General features: G+C 40.8%; 1 protein-coding gene across 3 annotated transcripts in view; it reads left to right on the forward strand.

Annotated features, from left to right (window-relative positions):
• Positions 1 to 22166, forward strand: part of LOC137629636 (RNA polymerase I-specific transcription initiation factor RRN3-like) — a 118470-nt gene that overhangs the window by 62634 nt on the left and 33670 nt on the right. For 2 of the 3 annotated variants that reach the window (XM_068361154.1, XM_068361155.1), the window contains exons 2-3: positions 15145 to 15380; positions 20280 to 20502. In XM_068361154.1, coding sequence (XP_068217255.1) covers positions 15161 to 15380; positions 20280 to 20502 — 443 coding nt within the window. In that variant the 5' untranslated portion in view covers positions 15145 to 15160. Of the gene's footprint in view, positions 1 to 13535; positions 13734 to 15144; positions 15381 to 20279; positions 20503 to 22166 lie in introns of those variants that run through there. The other variant, XM_068361153.1, reaches the window with a different exon arrangement.

Here is a 22166-nt window from a genome sequence, read left to right on the forward strand (position 1 = left end):
CTGCTTAATTTGCATGTTTGAAGGAGATGGCGAATGTGTGCAAAAAATAAAAAAATTGTTTTGAAAGATGATGATGAATATGCTCCATCAAACTTATTTTAAGTTTGTTTTATGCAATAAAATTTGAGAAAAATTATGAACGATTTTTGAGTGTGTTTAGACTGGAAATAAACCACAGGGAATTTTCTCATGAGATGGAAAATATAAGGATAAATTGAAAAAAAGGCAGCGAATTTAGCAGTTGCTGAAGGGCGCCCTTTTCCATATACTTTATCAGGGGATGTTATTTCCTTAGATTTTTTTTTTCTTTTACTTTTATTCAGCATACAGTAAGGTTTCCAATTTTGTTGATAAGGGAAATTAAAACCAATATATTGGTTTCATAGAAACTGGATTACCCATTTTTTTGGTATGTATGTGTATATATATGTATATATATATATATATATATATATATATATATATATATATATGTATATATATATATATATATATGTATATATATATATATATATATATATATATATATATATATATATATATATGAATATATGTATATATATATATATATATATATATATATATATATATATATATATATATATGAATATATGTATATATATATATATATATATATATATATATATATATATATATATATATATGTATATATATATATATATATATATATATATATATATATATATATATGAATATATATATATATATATATATATATATACATACAAATATATATATATATATATATATATATATTATATATATATATATATAAAGTCTACATTAAGGTAAAAGAAATCAAGGAATTCATTTAGAAAACTGAATCTCATTCCAACATCTGTAAAATGTCTCTAGATACAAACAGAAAAGACATTTAAAGGTCACTCACGATGACAGAGGAAAGAGACAGTGACATTGCCCTATCAAGCAGAACAATGCCCTAGAGAGTGACTATATATATGCATATAATCAGCGCCCAAGCCCCCTCCCCACCCAAAGCTAGGACCAAGGAGGGTCAGGCAATGGCTGCTGATGACTCAGCAGATAGACCTGTAGGTTAGCCTCCCCAAACCCGCCATCCTTAGCTCTCAAGAATGGTGAGGTTACAGGGACCAAAGAAACTAACGAGCTTGAGCGGTACTCGAACCGCAGTCTGGCGTTCAGTAGTCAGGGACGTTACCACATCGGCCATCACAACCCTTTCTCGGAACTAAAGACTTGAATTCTGAAAACTTCTGAATCTTACTCCAACATCTGTCAAATGTTTTCAGAAACTGTACAAGTTTCTCAACTTCCAATCTGAAATTATGAAATACGGACCATCACATAAACCATTCTATGCACTATAGGTTCGCTTGCGGTGAGCGATCAGATGAAAATCTCCCACCATCACCAATCTGCAGTGGCTAGAACATATTGCATAGCTATACTAGTCAGGGTCACCCATACTAGGTTGGTTTGCTGTGAGCGATCAGACAAAAATCTCCCACCATTACCAATCTGTAGATTAATATACACTTTAGACTCATTTTATGTATGAGGTTCTACAAAAATTATAATTGAATATTTTAAAAATATATTCTATATAAAACTAGAAATTGGAAATTTAAACTATTACAAATTTAAAAAATCCCTAGATTAAGAAGAGGATAATTGTTGATTATTTACTATACACACTTACACATGTGCTTACACACTTAGACACATAAGCAGGCACATACACCACCACAGAGATTATCCATATTGCTTTCATCTTGAAGGGAGTGTATGACTAGAATCCCATTGAATGTTAAGTGTTGGCCTTTAAATGGCGATGCTTACAGCTTGAGCTATCATGAGCTGGCCTTCGTTCCTCTCCTTCTGAACAATGTGTGTTCCATCAAATCATTCTGTATGAGAGGGTTTCTCGTCGTGGATATCAATATAATGTTCGTTCATTGACCCCCAATTTCTGCTGGCTTGCGTACATCTTCAGGGTGTCGTGATTCACATATTTCCTCTGGGTAAACCAACATTATATTGATGTCCACGACCAGCAACCCTCTCATACGGAATGATTTGATGGAACACACATTGTTCAGAAGGAGAGGAGCTACGGCCATCTCATAATAGATGGAGCTGTAAGCATCGCCATTTGAAGGCCAACACTTAACCATCAATGGGATTCTAATTATACACTCCCTTCTACCAGAATGCCATGTGTGTGAATATGTCATATATATATATATATATATATATATATATATATATATATATATATATATATATATATATATATATATATATATATATATATAAATAAATATATAAAAACTAATCAATTCATACATACCACTACCAAAGTGACATACATAAGGGTTTCGCTCTTACCAAAGAGCTCATCAGGTGGGTTTTGCCCACATCCATTATGGCAGGCTTGGTTCCCACGACCCTTTCTTCCTTCCCTTTTTTATTTCCTTTTCATCTCAATTCATAATTCATCAGTACTTCATAAATGTATTATAATAATTCATGACTTATATTTGAGTCGGAAGAATAAGGGAAGAAATTTGAAACCTACTTCAGTTTTCTGGGCATTGAACTTACGGGTTTTTCCGCCGCGCCAGAGGTTGCCCTTCGAACTGAAATAGCTTTCGGCCTACTTCCCTCACTACAGCTAGCCTATTAAGATCAGTCATGACTTGTATTTAAGTTGGATTACTTAGAGAAGCAATTTGAAACCTACTTCAGTTTTCTGGGCATTGAACTTACGGGTTTTTCCGCCGCGCCAGAGGTTGCCCTTCCTACTGAAATAGCTTTCGACCAACTTCCCTCACTACAGCTAGCCTATTAAGATCAGTCATGACTTGTATTTGAGTTGGATTACTTAGAGAAGCAATTTGAAACCTACTTCAGTTTTCTGGGCATTGAACTTACGGGTTTTTCCGCCGCGCCAGAGGTTGCCCTTCCTACTGAAATAGCTTTCGGCCAACTTCCCTCACTACAGCTAGCCTATTAAGATCAGTCATGACTTGTATTTGAGTTGGATTACTTAGAGAAGCAATTTGAAACCTACTTCAGTTTTCTGGGCATTGAACTTACGGGTTTTTCCGCCGCGCCAGAGGTTGCCCTTCTTACTAAAATAGCCTTCGGCCAACTTCCCTCACTACAGCTAGCCTATTAAGATCAGTCATGACTTGTATTTGAGTTGGATTACTTAGGGAAGCAATTTGAAACCTACTTCAGTTTTCTGGGCATTGAACTTACGGGTTTTTCCGCCGCGCCAGAGGTTGCCCTTCTCACTAAAATAGCTTTCGGCCAACTTCCCTCACTACAGCTAGCCTATTAAGATCAGTCATGACTTGTATTTGAGTTGGATTACTTAGAGAAGCAATTTGAAACCTACTTCAGTTTTCTGGGCATTGAACTTACGGGTTTTTCCACCGCGCCAGAGGTTGCCCTTCTTACTAAAATAGCTTTCGGTCAACTTCCCTCACTACAGCTAGCCTATTAAGATCAGTCATGACTTGTATTTGAGTTGGATTACTTAGAGAAGCAATTTGAAACCTACTTCAGTTTTCTGGGCATTGAACTTACGGGTTTTTCCGCCGCGCCAGAGGTTGCCCTTCTTACTAAAATAGCTTTCGGTCAACTTCCCTCACTACAGCTAGCCTATTAAGATCAGTCATGACTTGTATTTGAGTTGGATTACTTAGAGAAGCAATTTGAAACCTACTTCAGTTTTCTGGGCATTGAACTTACGGGTTTTTCCGCCGCGCCAGAGGTTGCCCTTCTTACTAAAATAGCTTTCGGTCAACTTCCCTCACTACAGCTAGCCTATTAAGATCAGTCATGACTTGTATTTGAGTTGGATTACTTAGAGAAGCAATTTGAAACCTACTTCAGTTTTCTGGGCATTGAACTTACGGGTTTTTCCGCCGCGCCAGAGGTTGCCCTTCCTACTGAAATAGCTTTCGGCCAACTTCCCTCACTACAGCTAGCCTATTAAGATCAGTCATGACTTGTATTTGAGTTGGATTACCTAGAAAAGCAATTTGAAACCTACTTCAGTTTTCTGGGCATTGAACTTACGGGTTTTTCCGCCGCGCCAGAGGTTGCCCTTCCTACTGAAATAGCTTTCGGCCAACTCCCCTCACTACAGCTAGCCTATTAAGATCAGTCATGACTTGTATTTGAGTTGGCTTACTTAGAGAAGCAATTTGAAACCTACTTCAGTTTTCTGGGCATTGAACTTACGGGTTTTTCCGCCGCGCCAGAGGTTGCCCTTCGTACTGAAATAGCTTTCGGCCAACTTCCCTCACTACAGCTAGCCTATTACTAGTCAGTCGTGACTGATGATATTTGAAATTCAGAGGTGAAGCCAAGGGTCATTGTTTTGCCAGGCGGTGAAGCCAAGCATCAAATTTAGGCCTGGCGGTGAAGCCAAGCGTCATTATTGTGCCGGGCGGTAATGCCAAGCGGGCCAGGCGGTGAAGCCAAGCGCCATTGTAATCCGGGCAGTGAAGCCAAGCGGGCCAGGCAGTGAAGCCAAGCGCCATTGTAAGCCGGGCGGTGAAGCCAAGCGGGCCAGGCAGTGAAGCCAAGCGCCATTGTAAGCCGGGCGGTGAAGCCTAGCGCCATTTTTGGACCGGGCGATGAAGCCAAGCGCCATTATTGTGCCGGGCGGTAAAGCCAAGCGGGCCAGGCGGTGAAGCCAAGCGCCATTATTGTGCCTGGCGGTAAAGCCAATTGGTCCCGGGGGTGAAGCCAAGCGCCATTGTAGGCCGGGCAGTGAAGCCAAACGGGCCAGGCGGTGAAGCCAAGCGCCATTGTAAGCCGGGCGGTGAAGCCAAGCGCCATTGTTGAACGGTGCGATGAAGCCAAGCGCCATTGTAAGCCGGGCGGTGAAGCCAAGCGCCATTGTAAGCCGGGCGGTGAAGCCAAGCACCATTGTAAGCCGGGCGGTGAAGCCAAGCAGGCCAGGCGGTGAAGCCAAGCAGGCCAGGCGGTGAAGCCAAGCGCCATTGTAAGCCAGGCGGTGGAGCCAAGCGCCATTGTAAGCCAGGCGGTGAAGCCAAGCGCCATTGTTGGGCCGGGCGATGAAGCCAAGCGCCATTGTAAGCCGGGCGATGAAGCCAAGCGCCATTGTAAGCCGGGCGGTGAAGCCAAGCAACAATGTTGGGCCGGGCGATGAAGCCAAGCGCCATTGTTGGGCCGGGAGGTGAAGCCAAGCGCCATTGTAAGCCGGGCGGTGAAGCCAAGCGCCATTTTAAGCCGGGCGGTGAAGCCAAGCGCCATTGTAAGCCAGGCGGTGAAGCCAAGCACCATTGTTGGTCCGGGCGATGAAGCCAAGCGCCATTGTAAGCCGGGCGGTGAAGCCAAGCGCCATTGTAAGCCGGGCGGTGAAGCCAAGCGCCATTGTAAGCCGGGCGGTGAAGCCAAGCGGGCCAGGCGGTGAAGCCAAGCGTGCCAGGCGGTGAAGCCAAGCGCCATTGTAAGCCGGGCGGTGAAGCCAAGCGAGCCAGGCGGTGAAGCCAAGCGGGCCAGGCGGTGAAGCCAAGCGGGCCAGGCGGTGAAGCCAAGCGGGCCAGGCGGTGAAGCCAAGCGCCATTGTAAGCCGGGCGGTGAAGCCAAGCGGGCCAGGCGGTGAAGCCAAGCGCCATTGTAAGCCGGGCGGTAAAGCCAAGCGGGCCAGGCGGTGAAGCCAAGCGCCATTGTAAGCCGGGCGGTGAAGCCAAGCGCCATTGTTGGGCCGGGCGATGAAGCCAAGCGCCATTGTAAGCCGGGCGGTGAAGCCAAGCGGGCCAGGCGGTGAAGCCAAGCGCCATTGTAAGCCGGGCGGTGAAGCCAAGCGCCATTGTAAGCCGGGCGGTGAAGCCAAGCGGGCCAGGCGGTGAAGCCAAGCGCCATTGTAAGCCGGGCGATGAAGCCAAGCGCCATTGTAAGCCGGGCGGTGAAGCCAAGCGCCATTGTAAGCCGGGCGGTGAAGCCAAGTTGGCCAGGCGGTGAAGCCAAGAGCCATTGTAAGCCGGGCAGTAAAGCCAAGCGGGCCAGGCGGTGAAGCCAAGCGCCATTGTAAGCCAGGCGGTGAAGCCAAGCGCCGTTGTAAGCCAGGCAGTGAAGCCAAGCGGGCCAGGCGGTGAAGCCAAGCAGGCCAGGCGGTGAAGCCAAGCGGGCCAGGCGGTGAAACCAAGCGCCATTGTAAGCCGGGCGGTGAAGCCAAGCGCCATTGTAAGCCAGGCGTTGAAGCCAAGCACCATTGTTGGTCCGGGCGATGAAGCCAAGCGCCATTGTAAGCCGGGCGGTGAAGCCAAGCGCCATTGTAAGCCGGGCGGTGAAGCCAAGCGCCATTGTAAGCCGGGCGGTGAAGCCAAGCGGGCCAGGCGGTGAAGCCAAGCGCCATTGTAAGCCGGGTGGTGAAGCCAAGCGAGCCAGGCGGTGAAGCCAAGCGGGCCAGGCGGTGAAGCCAAGCGGGCCAGGCGGTGAAGCCAAGCGCCATTGTAAGCCGGGCGGTGAAGCCAAGCGGGCCAGGCGGTGAAGCCAAGCGCCATTGTAAGCCGGGCGGTAAAGCCAAGCGGGCCAGGCGGTAAAGCCAAGCGGGCCAGGCGGTGAAGCCAAGCGCCATTGTAAGCCGGGCGGTAAAGCCAAGCGGGCCAGGCGGTGAAGCCAAGCGCCATTGTAAGCCGGGCGGTGAAGCCAAGCGCCATTGTTGGGCCGGGCGATGAAGCCAAGCGCCATTGTAAGCCGGGCGGTGAAGCCAAGCGCCATTGTAAGCCGGGCGGTGAAGCCAAGTGGGCCAGGCGGTGAAGCCAAGAGCCATTGTAAGCCGGGCGGTAAAGCCAAGCGGGCCAGGCGGTGAAGCCAAGCGCCATTGTAAGCCAGGCGGTGAAGCCAAGCGCCGTTGTAAGCCAGGCGGTGAAGCCAAGCGGACCAGGCGGTGAAGCCAAGCAGGCCAGGCGGTGAAGCCAAGTGGGCCAGGCGGTGAAGCCAAGCGCCATTGTAAGCCGGGCGGTGAAGCCAAGCGCCATTGTAAGCCAGGCGGTGAAGCCAAGCGGGCCAGGCGGTGAAGCCAAGCGCCATTGTAAGCCGGGCGGTGAAGCCAAGCGGGCCAGGCGGTGAAGCCAAGCCCCATTGTAAGCCGGGCGGTGAAGCCAAGCGCCATTGTAAGCCGGGCGGTGAAGCCAAGCGCCATTGTAAGCCGGGCGGTGAAGCCAAGCGCCATTGTTGGGCCGGGCGATGAAGCCAAGCGCCATTATAAGCCGGGCGGTGAAGCCAAGCGGGCCAGGCGGTGAAGCCAAGCACCATTGTAAGCCGGGCGGTAAAGCCAAGCGCCATTGTAAGCCGGGCGGTGAAGCCAAGCGCCATTGTTTGCCGGCGGTGAAGCCAAGCGCCATTGTATGCCGGGCGATGAAGCCAAGCGCCATTGTTGTGCCGGGCGATGAAGCCAAGCGGGCCAGGCGGTGAAGCCAAGCGCCATTGTTGTGCCGGGCGATGAAGCCAAGCGGGCCAGGCGGTGAAGCCAAGCGCTATTGTTGGGCCGGGCAGTGAAGCCAAGTGGGCCAGGTGGTGAAGCCAAGTGCCATTTTAGGCCAGGCGGTGAAGCCAAGCGTCATTGTGTGGGCCGGTCGGCGAAGCCTAGTGGGCAGTACGGTGAAGCCAAGCATCAATTTTTGGCCGGGCGATGAAGCCAAGCGCCATTGTTGTGCCGGGCGATGAAGCCAAGCGGGCCAGGCGGTGAAGCCAAGCGCCATTGTTGTGCCGGGCGATGAAGCCAAGCGGGCCAGGCGGTGAAGCCAAGCGCTATTGTTGGGCCGGGCAGTGAAGCCAAGTGGGCCAGGTGGTGAAGCCAAGTGCCATTTTAGGCCAGGCGGTGAAGCCAAGCGTCATTGTGTGGGCCGGTCGGCGAAGCCTAGTTGGCAGTACGGTGAAGCCAAGCATCAATTTTTGGCCGGTTGGTGAAGCCAATCGTCATTTTACCCACTTAAACAAGACACACTCATTCATCATTCAGAGTTTCTTCACCTGCATAGCCAGTCCTTAAGCCTAAAAAAAAAGACCTTAAACCTAAAAAAAAAACCTTAAACCTAAAAAAAAAAAACCTTAAACCTATAAAAAAAAAACCTTAAACCTAAAAAAAAAGAAGAAAAAGAAGATACTATTCCTTTCATAAAATTGTGAGGGCATCAACTCGCCTATTGTAAGGACCAAAACTTCACTCTGTTCATCCCAGTTCTTCAACCTTCATCAGCAGCCATTTGATATCAGAACACCTTTCCAGACTGACATGCTCCGAAGAGGCGCAGCTTCCTTCACTAGCTGATTATCTTGGTCCAACCTTTAAGGACAAGACTGCCTACTAGAAGAAGCCTAGCTCGTTCCCTCTGCAGAGCCGGTCTTCTAGATCATTCCCCCAGAACCACCCGAAGGTTGATATCCGAAAGAATAGATCTAGATATCCGACCATTTGTACACTTGACAAACGGCTTGTACTCGTCCATCAAGGTGCAAAGCATACTAGTCTCAGCGGGGTTTCTTCCCTCAGTAGGCCATTGTCCTCCAGGTTATTCCAAGAATTGTAATTCAAGCTGGATAGTAAGCCTTGTATCCTCCAAGCTGGCCAGTCCTTCCAAGTATCCTCCCTGTAGCTGTCTGTCAGTCAGTCAGTTTAAAGATCCCGGGGGGGGGGGGATCTCCTTCCTGTGGATGTGATTGGATTTAGCAATTTGAAGATTTGGTCCTGGCAAAACTCGGCTGAATCTCCTTACCCTCACAAAATAAACTGAAATTAAACTAATATGGCAAAAATATTCTCATGTTTAAAACTTTTTTTGGTGTTTTCATTTTTTCTTCTTTTTTTGGGATTTTTTATTTTTTTATTTTTTTTTGGGATTTTTTATTTTTTTATTTTTTTTTGTTTTTCATTTTTATCCATTTGCTGATCGAAATATTTAAGTGCCGGTGAGACTCTTCAGAAGCCATTCGATATGATCAGCTGCTAACTGAACCTGCTTAATAGTACCACTGATGGTGATTGAATGACTATATTCGTGCCTTTGTGGCATATCTATTAAGCTGACTCCACTGTGGCGGGTGATTTCCATCAGCATCCTTCCTTCCACTCCATATATGGCTCTGTGGAACCTCCTGGGCACATGCAAGTCGACAGTCACGTACCTGTTGAGGCCAGAGTCCCTTGTGGTGGTCACTCTAACCTTTTCACCTTGGAAGGTGATGTGACTACTGTCGGATGAGGAGATGGCCCTTTTGGGCTTCTCGGGTTCCAGGTCAAACACGATAAGTTTTCGTGTAGTTTTTTTAATCTTTTCTTCCTTTTTCTTCTCCTCCTCCTCCTTCTTCTCCTCCTCCTCCTTCTCCTTCTCCTCCTCCTCCTTCTCCTTCTCCTCCTCCTCCTTCTCCTCCTTCTCCTCCTTCTCCTCCTTCTCCTTCTCCTCCTCCTTCTCCTCCTCCTCCTTCTCCTCCTCCTCCTTCTCCTCCTTCTCCTTGTCCTCCTCCTCCTTCTCCTCCTTCTCCTTGTCCTCCTCCTCCTTCTCCTCCTCCTCATCGTCCGTGGAAATTTCCTTTTTGAGCTGCTCTTCCTGGGTGTTGCTGGTGCCATGGAGAGCGCCTTTTGAGGCTAGTAGCCAGCCAAGCACCTGACCCACACCAGATGCGCCTCCAACTTCCTCCTTCTCAGCCTTACGTCCGTTGGTATCCTGATCCTGTGCCTCGACTACTTTCTCCTCACTTTTATTGTCTCTGTCATCCTTTTGGACATCCTTCTGAACATCCTTAATATCCATTTTTAAACTTGTCTTGTTAAGTCTCAGTTTCGTCATTTGAGGTTTGTTTTCTTCTTTCGTCTTATCTCCCTCTTCAAGTTCCTCCTTGAGTGAAGGGATGATCTCATTTGCCGCAAGCAGCTCGTCCTTGTGACCAACATTTTTTTCAGATTTGAATGTTTCCAGTTTTTGACTCAATAGGATGTTTTTTTGCTCCAAGTCATTCAATTTCAAATTTTCTTTTTTGTAATTTTCTAACTCTTGTAAAATTCCTTTGTAGCGCTCATTCCTGAGGAGATCATTTATTTTTGCCTCATTGAGGCTTTCTTCCAATTCCTGCTTCTGTTCTGAAATCTGCTTTAATACTTCCATTTTCTTTTCAGTGAATATTTCCAGTTTCCTTTTGTTCTGGCGAACTTTATCCAATTTTTCTTTGATTTTAATATTTTCTTTTTCTTTTTCCTTTAATTCATTTTTACATTGTTCCAGGATAACTTTTTGATTGCAGATTTCCTTTTTTAGATGTTCGTTTGTGCGGTCTAGGTCGGCATTCTTTGTGGTCAAAATTTCCATATCGATTTGGTTATCGATTTGTAGACTTCTGATGATGTTACTGAGATGCTGATTCTCTGCTCTCAGCTCTTCATTCTCCTCTAAGAATTTAGATTGTTCTTCCTTTCTTAGACTGATCTCGGCAAAAGCTGCTTCCAGTTCTTTCTGCAGGAAACCGATGCGTTCCTCAAATGTCTTTTGGATATTCTCCTTCTCCTTCAGCTCTTCTCTTCTCTGATTCTTTTCCTCTTGGGGCCCTCCTTCCACCTTCTCCTCCATCCCGCCCTCAGAGTTGAAGGGGTCCTTAGACCTCATCCAAGAGGTCATCCTATATATTAAGGATCCTTCCTTTTGTGGTTCTGTGAAAACCACACCGCCAATTGTCCTCTTAGCTTGAAGATGGCCAGTAGTAAACTGGGACATCTTGTTAGTTCCTATTTTGAATGCTCCTACAAAACTTTTATTCATTTTGAATTGCTTTCAAAAATCTATATGATAGATGACTAGATTCGTCTTCTTTTGTCAGGTATAATATTAAAAACGTAAATTTTCCCTCAAACGATTCCCGGAGACCCTTTGGATCGGGAATCTTATTGGAGACACCGGAAAGACAAGAATGATTCTTGAAGACTCTGGAGACAATTTGGTTGACTCCGAGAGAAATCTTGAGCTCCCTGGGGAGGGAAATTCCCCCTGCGAGAGGGGTGGGGGGGTGGGGGGGGTGGGGGGTGGGAAGGGGGGGAATCCTCTTTCTTTCGTTATCGATTTAAGAAACTATGTCGTATGATTCTCCCTTCTTTCCTTCTTCGGAACATTAAAATATCTCCGCCATTGAACAATCTCTTTTCATCTTTTCCAAGGAGAAATTCTCGGAAAACTTTTACCGAAAAAAGATGAAATATAAAAGATTTATCAACTTCGAAAGTTAAATTCACTAATAGATTTTACTGTCATTTTAATGTGCAACAAATGAAGTCTTTTAAATTGATATAGAGTTTCTCTAAATTAAAAAAAAAAAAAAATTGACATTATTTTCAGCTCTTTAGAAACCGAACCGTCTTGGCTTAGCTTCGCTGAGAAATCTCGGAAGCCGGAAAAAATCTTTTTCGTTTAGAGTAAATTTCACACAAATCTCATATTCCATTATTATTGTTGTTGTTGTTGTTGTTGTCGTCTTAAGATTGGGTACATAATCTGTAAACATTAAAGCATTATATATATATATATATATATATATATATATATATATATATATATATATATATATATATATATATATATATATATATATATATATATATATATATATATATATATATATATATATATATATATATATACATACATATATATATATATGGTTATACATACATACATTCATATAAAGTATATATAAATATATATATATATATATATATATATATATATATATATATATATATATATACTGTATATAGGCTATACATAGTAAGTACTAGGAAAATCAAGACATCAACTAATTTAATATGGTAAATCTTCAATTATTATTATTATTATTATTATTATTATTATTATTATTATTATTATTATTATTACTACATACACTTTTCTCGTCATAATTTTAACCTTACGAGATTACCCATGCCATTATAAGAGTCATAATATTTTGTTTTGTCAACATTCCCTGTTGATCTCCTTGAGGTGTGGGCTGATACACATGTTGGCTGAAGATGAGATCATTGAAACAGAACTCTATATAAAGGGTTTTGCTCCAAAATAGTTAGTGCCACAGGTAAGCAAAATTACACACACACACACACACACACACACATATATATATATATATATATATATATATATATATATATATATATATATATATATATATATATATATATATATATTTATATATATATATATATATATATATATATATATATATATATATATATATACATATATATATAGATAGATAGATAGATAGATAGATAGATAGATAGATATATATTGAAGTATTGAATTAAAAGCTCAAGATAAAGACGAGTGGCGAAATCTAACCGAGACCTTTTGTGACAATAGATATATATATATATATATATATATATATGTATAGATAGATAGATAGATAGATAGATAGATATTGAAGTATTGAATTAAAAGCTCAAGATAAAGACGAGTGGCGAAATCTAACCGAGACCTTTTGTGACAATAGATGTAGGAGGAGGAGATTTTATATATATATATATATATATATATATATATATATATATATATATATATATATATATATATATGTATTTATACAGTATATACAAATACATATATGTATATATATATGTGTGTGTATGTTTGTGTCCAAAACATCAGGTAGCAGGCATAAGACAGATAAGAAGAATGAGCAAGGCAGAAATTAAATTGGAAACCAGAAAGTGGGATACTTAAAAGTGGAAAGAAGAAATAGAAAGTAAAGTGAGCTTAGAAATATATAGAACGTGGAAGAAAGAAATTAAAGAATAGTTACTTTATGACAATATATTTGCTTCAGTGATATTTTTAGAGCAAGAACTAATACGTTAAAATTAAATATTGTAAATAGACACAATGGGGGGAATGTAAACTGTAATTTTTGTGAAAATGAGGAGGAAGATTTGATTTTTTTTTTTTTTTGGCCCGGAATATAGAATAGAAAGGAATGAAGTAATTGGGCTACAACAACCATACGACGAGGACTTAAAGAAGATAGTAGGATTATTTTTATGTAGTGAAACAAACATAGAAAAAAAAATATTAAACCTGATGTGGAAGAAAAGACAAAACAGTATAAGAAGAAAAACTTTGGAGGCGCCGTTGTATAGGCTATGCCTCACCCCGGAACCTGAACACCACCACAATACATTATGTCAATAGACGAATGAACCAACTTTGGCCAATCTTTGCCATAATAATGCTGAAATTATATATCACATTATAATGCATGTCATTCTACACTGGATAGTTTTACGTAATGAAATTTCATGACCATAATCACACAATTTTATTTTAAATTCTAGATGTCCACAAACATATTAGTCTATGTCTATTTCAAATGGACGAAAATAAAAATTATAATGGCTAGAATAATCAGTATATTATGAATTTTCTCATTGCAAATCAAACATATACGATAGATATTCCACAACGAAGGAGCCCTGACTACCATTAAGTTTTATGTAGAAGAAGATTTGAAAGAACAACACGTTACCCGCTCAGCTGTGGATTACGTTATTGTTACGTCTGGTGGTGACACTGTTTCGTCTTGGCTCCTGACCAGAAAAGAAGGGAATATTTAGCACAGTTACACTAGATTGCTGATATTATACCCAAACAGAAGAACTTATTGGCAGTCCAGTCTGCTGTAGGTGATATATACTGTCTTAAATCACGGTGAGTTTTGACAGGAACCCTACCGTAAAGTTATCGCTAGCTTAGCCAGAACTATGTAATGAGTAGTTTTTAATATTTCATATTTGTTTCTCAATTCTAGAGTAAATATTTTGTAAATACTTGTATATGATACTTTAATATCTAGAAAAATACATAAACCTTATATTTCCCTACTCTATCGTGTTTTATCAATTTCTGACCTTGAGTATTAGGACAATCCACCCGTTTATGAGTTTTCCGGTATTATAGTTTCGGTTGGGGCAATATTTTCTAATAAAATAACTTTTTCTTACAGAGAAACTCCTTAAACTAATTTTATCAGTTTTCCTACCCCCACCATATTAAAGAATACTGTTGATCCCAGTGGGAAACTGGGTAAAATAATAGGGTATTATTTTACTGTATTACAGGGCAATGTAACCTAGGAAAAAGCAATTATAGTTACAGATTGAACAACATTTTGAACAGAAAATATAATTTTTCTTGTAGTTTTCGCTGAGTTTGACCTTCATTTCAACAGCAATCTAACCGAAAACATGTTAGGCCGTCTAAGAACGGGGATATTTTTTTAGAAATCTAATGGTTTTTGCTCCGCAGTGCGCTCACTTCACTTGCAAAAAAAGAAAATCTTAAGCTCCTATGTACTGGCAAGCGGTACATGCTGAGCTGTGCATGCTAAACCCATTGATTATTATTTCTTAGATAATGAGGTTGTTATTTGCAGTGAAAATAAGTGTCAGTTTTGAAGAAAATTAACCTTTTTTTCGGAGCCTTTGTATATTAGCGGCCAGTTCCTCCTTCAGCGTGCATAGAATTTGGACACCAACTAACCTACACTCTCCCCCCTAACCTAACCTACAAGCCGTGCCCTTACATACTAACCTAGCGGGGGCTAACCCCCCTTACACTGCCGTATTCTTAGTTAGCCATCATCATACATACAGGTGGCCGCTATCATAATTACACCCCCACCCCGTTTTTCTATACGAGACACCTGTTTATTAGTAGAAAAGCATTTTCTATCTGTAACTTTAATGAAACTGGAAACTGAGGTTTTGGGATAGGTGTGTGTATGCATAATAGTGGCCACCTGTATGTACAAACCTGAGTCCTATCAAGTTAACATCCTACCTCGACCACCCGAAGGTCATAAGTGAAGAGTCTTAGACAGGAGAGTTGGCAGGCTTTCTCACCTTCACTCGCCTCTTGTCGTTAACTACCTCGTTAAGGAATTCATAGGCCTTTACAGCTCTTCTAAAGACATTACTTATTTTAAAGGACGAAAGATTTGCATAACTGGGAAAAATACAAATTTCTTAAGATTTGCTATATTTTGCTTGTAAGTTACATAAAGCATCAGAATTTAAGTTTTGTGCATTTAAATTTAATAATCTTTTATATGATTTAACAGATAAGCCAAAGAACCGATGACTCACTTCACAATATTGAGAGAAGAACAAGACCCAAAGGAATCGTTTACCCTAAGTTCATGTGATAATTGTGATTATGGCTGTAATCCTTCAAGAAAAAATTATCATTGTCCTCTTTGTCTTCCATCAAAATTCAAGCCCAAGCCATATTTGTCAACAATTAAAAAGCATTTAGAAAGCCATTTTATTGGTGAAAGAAAGGTGGTTCTTATTAAAGGTAAGTCGAGCCTTGTTTTAATTGTGGAATGTGTTATATATTTATTAAATAAAAACTACTATATTTCATTTATCTAAGGTATATTTCTTCCTACACAAATACAAATGAACGTTCGTTAATAGAAGTATGACTTCAGTGAAGTTGGAGTGCCCGTTAAGAATTTAGAGGTACAGTGCTGTAGTTGTAATTAACCGACAGGTAGAGGGGAATCCTCACCCTCCTGTCAATCAGTTACACAACATACTTTTGACCAATAGCAGTACACATACACTCTTGCGGCCTCTAAGATTTTGGTTTTGTTTTAGTATTTTTGCTTTCTCTTCCTAAGTTTAGTAAGTTGTTTTTCCTTGGGCATCATTGGTGCTCTGTCGGCAATAGGAAATTTATTTACCGTCACCTGGACTTCTATGGCTGCCCCCCTGTTGTCTCTCGTTTCCTCCTTCTCCTGTATTGGTACAGAAGGGTGTGGCACCTGCTGATTTTGAAGACCTCTGTGGTCGGTTCTTTTGTGGTTGCGTCATCAATGATATCCAAGGTCTCAACCACCCCGAAGAAGGTGAACAGAAAAACATGTGCACTCTTCCTTTTCTTCTTGTTCTTCCTCTGCCTTGTCTTCATAACATTTTTCAGACGCCACTATTTTTAAGAAGATATAATCAAAGAAGGCAAGGAAGACCGATAGACAACAGTTGCTTAAGACTCTGACTGGTCTCTCCTTACTTACGAGAGAGAAGTACATTGTGGTACTTGGAACCAACCCAGACTGGAAAGGCATCTCAGTACTTGATATAGGGCTTACGCTACCTGTATCAGTGCTTGGTCTTGTACCAAACCGAGAACACGCATAGTTGGTAGGATGCAGGGATCATCCCATATTCCCCTATTTCCTAGATGAGAAAGAGAGAGAAAATATATAAACTTAAAGTTCATGGTAGAATTAGTGTACTTGATAATTTTGGGTATTTCAGTTGGACAGTCCTTAAGTTCAGAGGAACAGGTGACTACTCTATGGGTGTTCGTTAGTGTTGACACTAGTTACATCTTGTGTCCATTTGGTCAAATCCATCTGCTACAATATCTCAATGATTGGGTTTTGGTGTCTTGTAAGGTGCAATTGCTCTGTTATGGCGACCGTTGCCCCTTTATTTTTCATAATCTTAACATTTTAATACACATAGAAATCAGATGCTGTGCCTAAGCAGCAGATGAATACTTGAGAATGTTGATCAACACTGTAGGGGCTACAGTTCTTTCCGCAAACTCGGATCAGGGAGTTGAGGGATATTTCAGTGGAATTCTTTTTCTGCCAAGAACAACTAATTTCATTCTGGCATACCTTTCTGGGTCTCCTGTCATCCTTGGAGAAACTCTTCCTGCTTCGGTATTCATCGTAGTTCTCTCCAATCGAAAGTTGAAGAGGAAGTACTAGGTACCATTCGCCAGTCCCTATCATTTCAAGTTCCACTTGACAGGATGAGAGGGAGAGTCTGACTTTGTTGATTGATAATAGTAAGCTCCTTGTATGAGTTCTGCTGACCTAGTCCCTTTTAGAGATATTTCTATTCTCAGGTGCATCCAAGGAAGGGTGCAACACTCGCCAAATTAATTTCATCTCTGGAATTTAGAATTATGATGAGACTCACCTGCGTATAAAGTTTCTTAAAGTGGGGATGACAGTATTAGCTCTACAATTATTCGAGAATTAGTTGATGAGTCGCTTGTCGATGCTGAAGAGCAACTACGCAACCGGGATGACACATGTCAACAAAGAGGTATGCCTTCTCAACTGCAAGTGCTTAAGTAGAAAACTCAATCCCGCCAACCTCGAATGAAATACAAGAGATTTTAGAGATACCCTTTGCTTCATGAGGGTATCCCAATCATAAAAGTTGGCAGAAGGTTTTTTCTCATTCCCTTCAGTGCTCAATCATAGTCTAGGAGCACTGCCCTCTTACTCGCCCCCTGGAGTATATCTCGTTTGCCAGGTACTGAAGTCATTTATATGGCCTTGCCAGAGGACTGTTGTTTCTCTATCTTCTGGACATCACCTACATGTCATAAGATTCGTCCTTTTTTGGACATGGGGTGACTCCTCACAGAATGTGCTGGTATCTGATCTCATATTGATCTGAGCAGCTTCTTCTTAAAAGGGTTTTGGTACTGTACTGAAAAGTTGGATAACATTTAATGACTGGCCATGCCATTTTTGTTTCCTTGGTTTCCACTCGTGCTGACTTTTCTCGCTGATCAAACTAGACACTGATGTGATACCCAACAGAGGAACCTATTCTAATACTGTATAGCCATTTGTCAAAAGAGTATAGCATTCTCTTGTAGTAAACGGGGAAAGATGTGTGATGGAGTACATATGTTTATGAACCTTTTGACTGGATGATTCCTTGGGTTTTAGGGCTTGACATTAAACCGAAATACCATATTCTTTTCTATTCCGATGTTGACCTTTTGCTGCCTGGCAAGTCAGCATTGTTTCATGGCTCGTGAAGTTACCAGGTTCTCTTAGAACATCTAGAATATAGTCACATACAAGCAATACTCGTGCATAAACCTTACATCCCATATGATGGTACAGGTGGTTACTAGAGTCATCCTTCCCCTGTTCACTTCCTGAGCTTTGGAAATTTAAACTTTCCTTGTTTAGGTGAACATACGAGTTTGTTCCTGGATGATATATCCTACTTGAGGTGTTGTCTTTCATGTAAATGATGAGGATATGGGTTGTTGTTGGAACAAATGCAAGTTTGGGAAGTGATTTATGCTCTTTTGTATGAAACTGTACAAACATGAATAATATTTTGTAAATCCCACCTCTGTTATTATTTTTGTTATTGTTATTATTACTACTCTACTAGCTAAGTTACAACTCTTGTTGGAAAAGAAGGATGCTATAAGCCCAAGGGCTACAACTGAGAAAAATATCCCTATGAGGAAAGGAAATAGATGAACTACAATTCTCTTGTAGTTTATCTATTTCCTTTCCTCACTGGGATAATGGACATTTTGAATAAGATATTTTCAGAAAAGTAACATCATTAGAATAGATCTTTCATACATTAACTATAAGGGAGATTTATGTCAGCCTATTCCAACGTAAAACAATTTGCTGCAAGTATGAACTTTTAAAGCTCTACCAATTCAACTACCTAATTAGGAGAATCATTTCACAACTTGGTCACAAGTGGAATAAAACTTTTAGAATACTGTATACTATTGAACCTTGTGATGAAGGCATGGCTATTAGAGTTAACTGCATACCTAGTATAGTATTACAAACAGGATGGTACTGTCTGGAAAGATCTGAATGCGAAGGATGGTCAGAATTATGAAAAATCTTATGTAACGTATAACGAACCAACTGAATGACGGTGGCAAAAATTAAGACAGTAACTAAATCATGAATAGAAAATATAATAAACCGTAAGTTCCTGTCCAACAAATTAAGGTGAGATTCCAGAGCTGAAGACCAGACCCAATAAGCCATTTATTTTGTACAGTTGAAAAAGAGACAGACCGAATGTGTTTCTCAAAAGTAAATTTGCTATAAAGAATCACACCTAAAATTTTAAGTCATGGAGAGTTAAAGAAACGTTATCAATGCTGAGGAGGCACTGTCCTCAACCTACTGTACTTACAATCATACTTTGTTTTGTTAGGGTTCAATTACATGCCCCATAATATGCACTGCACACTAATTTTAGTTAGATATCTGTCAAGGTACTCAGCAACCCCAGATCTACATTCAGGAGATGAAATTGATGCAAAGAGTAGCATCATCTGTATATGTAACAAGCTTGTTTTCTAGTCCAAACTACATGTGTTTAAAGTATTAAATGCCTATACACAGATGGTTTCGTAGTATAGTAGTCATCTTATTTCTTTTCCTTTCTAGGCTATTTTTTTCCTGTTGGAACCCTTGGACTTATAGTATCCTGCTTTTCTAACTAGGGTTGTAGCTTAGCTAGTAATAATAATATGAGATAAATACATTAAAATTTCCCCTAAATTTTGACCTCGTCTTATACAGTACACGGAAATGCATGGTAAATCTAAGGAAGCTACTTAACTATGAAGGCTATAGTTATCTGACTGGTTTGTATTACAAAAATTAATTTATTTTGAATAAAAAAGAAAACTACAATATAAGAACACACAAAAACAAAAACCATTTTTAAGTCTTAAATACACTCTCACACAAACCCATGTACTGTGTGCTGTATTATGAGTTTGTTTGAGAAGATTTTCTTCAAATTTTTACTATTTTTATCGGTTCGTAATACATGTAGGCAAAGATTCCGAAAAATGAGGCGAGATATATCTGAAAATAGAAAGTTGCAACCAAAACAAATTTTCCTGGCTTATATTATGATTAAATTTCCTTAATATAACATAATATTCCTTAACTTTTACCCCGAATGCTGTGCACTCATGATAGTATATAATAAAACACTTTTTATAAGTTTCTGAAACCGCTGTTCACACTAATAAATTATGCATAGCATACCTTATCATTTTTAATGTAGTTGTGGTTTATAGCGCACACTGGTTCAGGAAAATATATGTATGTAAAATATATGTATGTTATTCATGCCATGCAAATACCCCTTAACCCTTTTACCCCCAGGCTATTTGGAAATTTCCAACCCTTAACCCCCAGGGGGTTATTTTTTTCCCAGCACATTTTGCAGTATATTTTTTTTTTAAATTGCTCTAACAGCCTTAATTTTTGTCATAGAGAGGTCAGGTTGGTCTCACTCTCTTGGAAAATGCCTGAATTTTCTCAAAAAATTATCAAAAATATGAAAAAAAAAATATTTATAGCATTTTTCTGCAAGGATTAATTGATTAATTACATTATAAAGTAATCTCAAATTTCTCTTTCAGGTTACAAAATTTCTATTTGCTCTTTGCTCTGCTTAAATCAGGAAGATGCCAAAGGTCAGAGCCACTTCCACTGTCCTTTCTGCTCAGAACTCGTACTTAAAAAGAATTCGTTCATATCACATGTCCAGAGCCATTCCCCATCAGCTTCCGCTAGTAAAAATGAAAAGACGCCGGTTCGTTCCAGGAACGGTGCAGATGTCAGCTTTTGCAGTAGAATTGACAGGTGAGTTATCAATATTTGTATCATGTTTGTTTATTCAGGTGGATTCTGACCAGAATTCTAATAGTGGTACATAAAAAAAAAGTAAGAGGGAGAAAAAGATATACCCTAAATGTTAAGCCCAAATATATGTTACTAAAGTATCACCTTATTATTTGTAGGAGGAAGGATTAAATACTGTACTTTGAGAGCCTTAAGAATTTCTGCTGAAAAGACAAGGCTGTTTCTCTAAATGAAATTGAAAGCTACAGAATTAAAGGACAAAGCGAAAGGAGATTTTTTTTATAGGTCTTGAAGTAGATTTAGAAAACCCTACCATCATATACATTCTTAAGACTCAAGTATGAAGTTTTTCAGACTATGAAAACTTAGAGTAATTACAAATCCAGTATTGATTGGGTACAGATAGTATTAGAGTTCATGTCACAAATTTTGTATTGCTTAAGCAAGATCTTACTTACCCTCCCAAAATAAGCTGGTTATGTTTTATATAATAGCTTAAATAAAACATCAATGATAATGATTTGTTCCTACATGGAAACATGCTTAGTCATATAATGGGGCTGCTTCTGGCAAAGCCAGTTATGCCTAATTGAAGAATTGAGGGTTTGGCAGCCTGGTATGGCTGCATCACCCTCCCTTGTACCTTTAGGATGGTATGATGTTGCTCGTGGTTGATAACTTATTAGTCTTGTGGCCGCCTAAGTGATTTTATGTTGGCTACTGACTGCCAGTTTTCTTACTTTGTTTAATCTGTCTTTTTTTTACACATTAAGTGTAAAACAAAATGAGTGTAAAACATTTGTGTACGCGTACTTGTCCTAGTATCGAGGACTCTTGTGATCTTCATCTGTTATGTCCTATTTGCCAAGGACATAGATTTTCATTGGAGTCTTCTTGTTTTTGTGTAGGGAGTGTTCATCCTTTTCATGGGAAAATTCCTAGCCGACAAAAGGATAAACACATTCGCTCTCCATCGAATGCTTCACCTTTGGAAGAGAGTAGAGGTTTAGAATTCCCCCTTTCTAGTCCAGATCTTTCCCTGTCTGATCCTTCATTCTCAATTCTAACCCAGGACAAGGTAAAGGAGGATGGTGACCAAGATTTTATTAAGGATTTTGACCAAGTAGTTCCTCCTACCCTCCATTATTCGGCCGCGGATTCTTGAGGAATCGGCATAGTGCCCAAACTGTTGTGGGAAGTGTCTTCCCACCTCGCAACAAACTAGCACACCCTCAAGAGATGGCTTTCCTTCTTATACAGCTCCATCTGCCAGCATAGCTTTGGTAGAATGGGCTGGAAAATCTGCCCTCCTGTAACGTCTAATTTCAAACAGTCATATCAGTCTGCAGTCCCTTCATTGGAAGCTGAAGAATCACTGGTCACAAGGCAGCGACCCTCTTCTGTCATTAGTTCCGATAGGGGAGGGTCTAAGACTCGATCTGGAATGATGAACACTTTGAAGGGCTTGCCTCCCTGCTAACACATGTACCGGATCTTAGTTGGTTTCGCTCTACTCCTATAACCCCTAGAGTCTGTACAAGGGACAGTTCAGGTATGTCAATTCTATTTCAAAATGTTGGGGCTTCAAGTAGCTCATCTCATATTCCAACACTTGACTAGTTACTTGATGGTGTGAATAAGTGACAGCACTACCAAGGTTTGGG

This window comes from Palaemon carinicauda, chromosome 37, assembly GCF_036898095.1.
Source record: "Palaemon carinicauda isolate YSFRI2023 chromosome 37, ASM3689809v2, whole genome shotgun sequence".
NCBI classification, from domain to species: domain Eukaryota; kingdom Metazoa; phylum Arthropoda; class Malacostraca; order Decapoda; family Palaemonidae; genus Palaemon; species Palaemon carinicauda.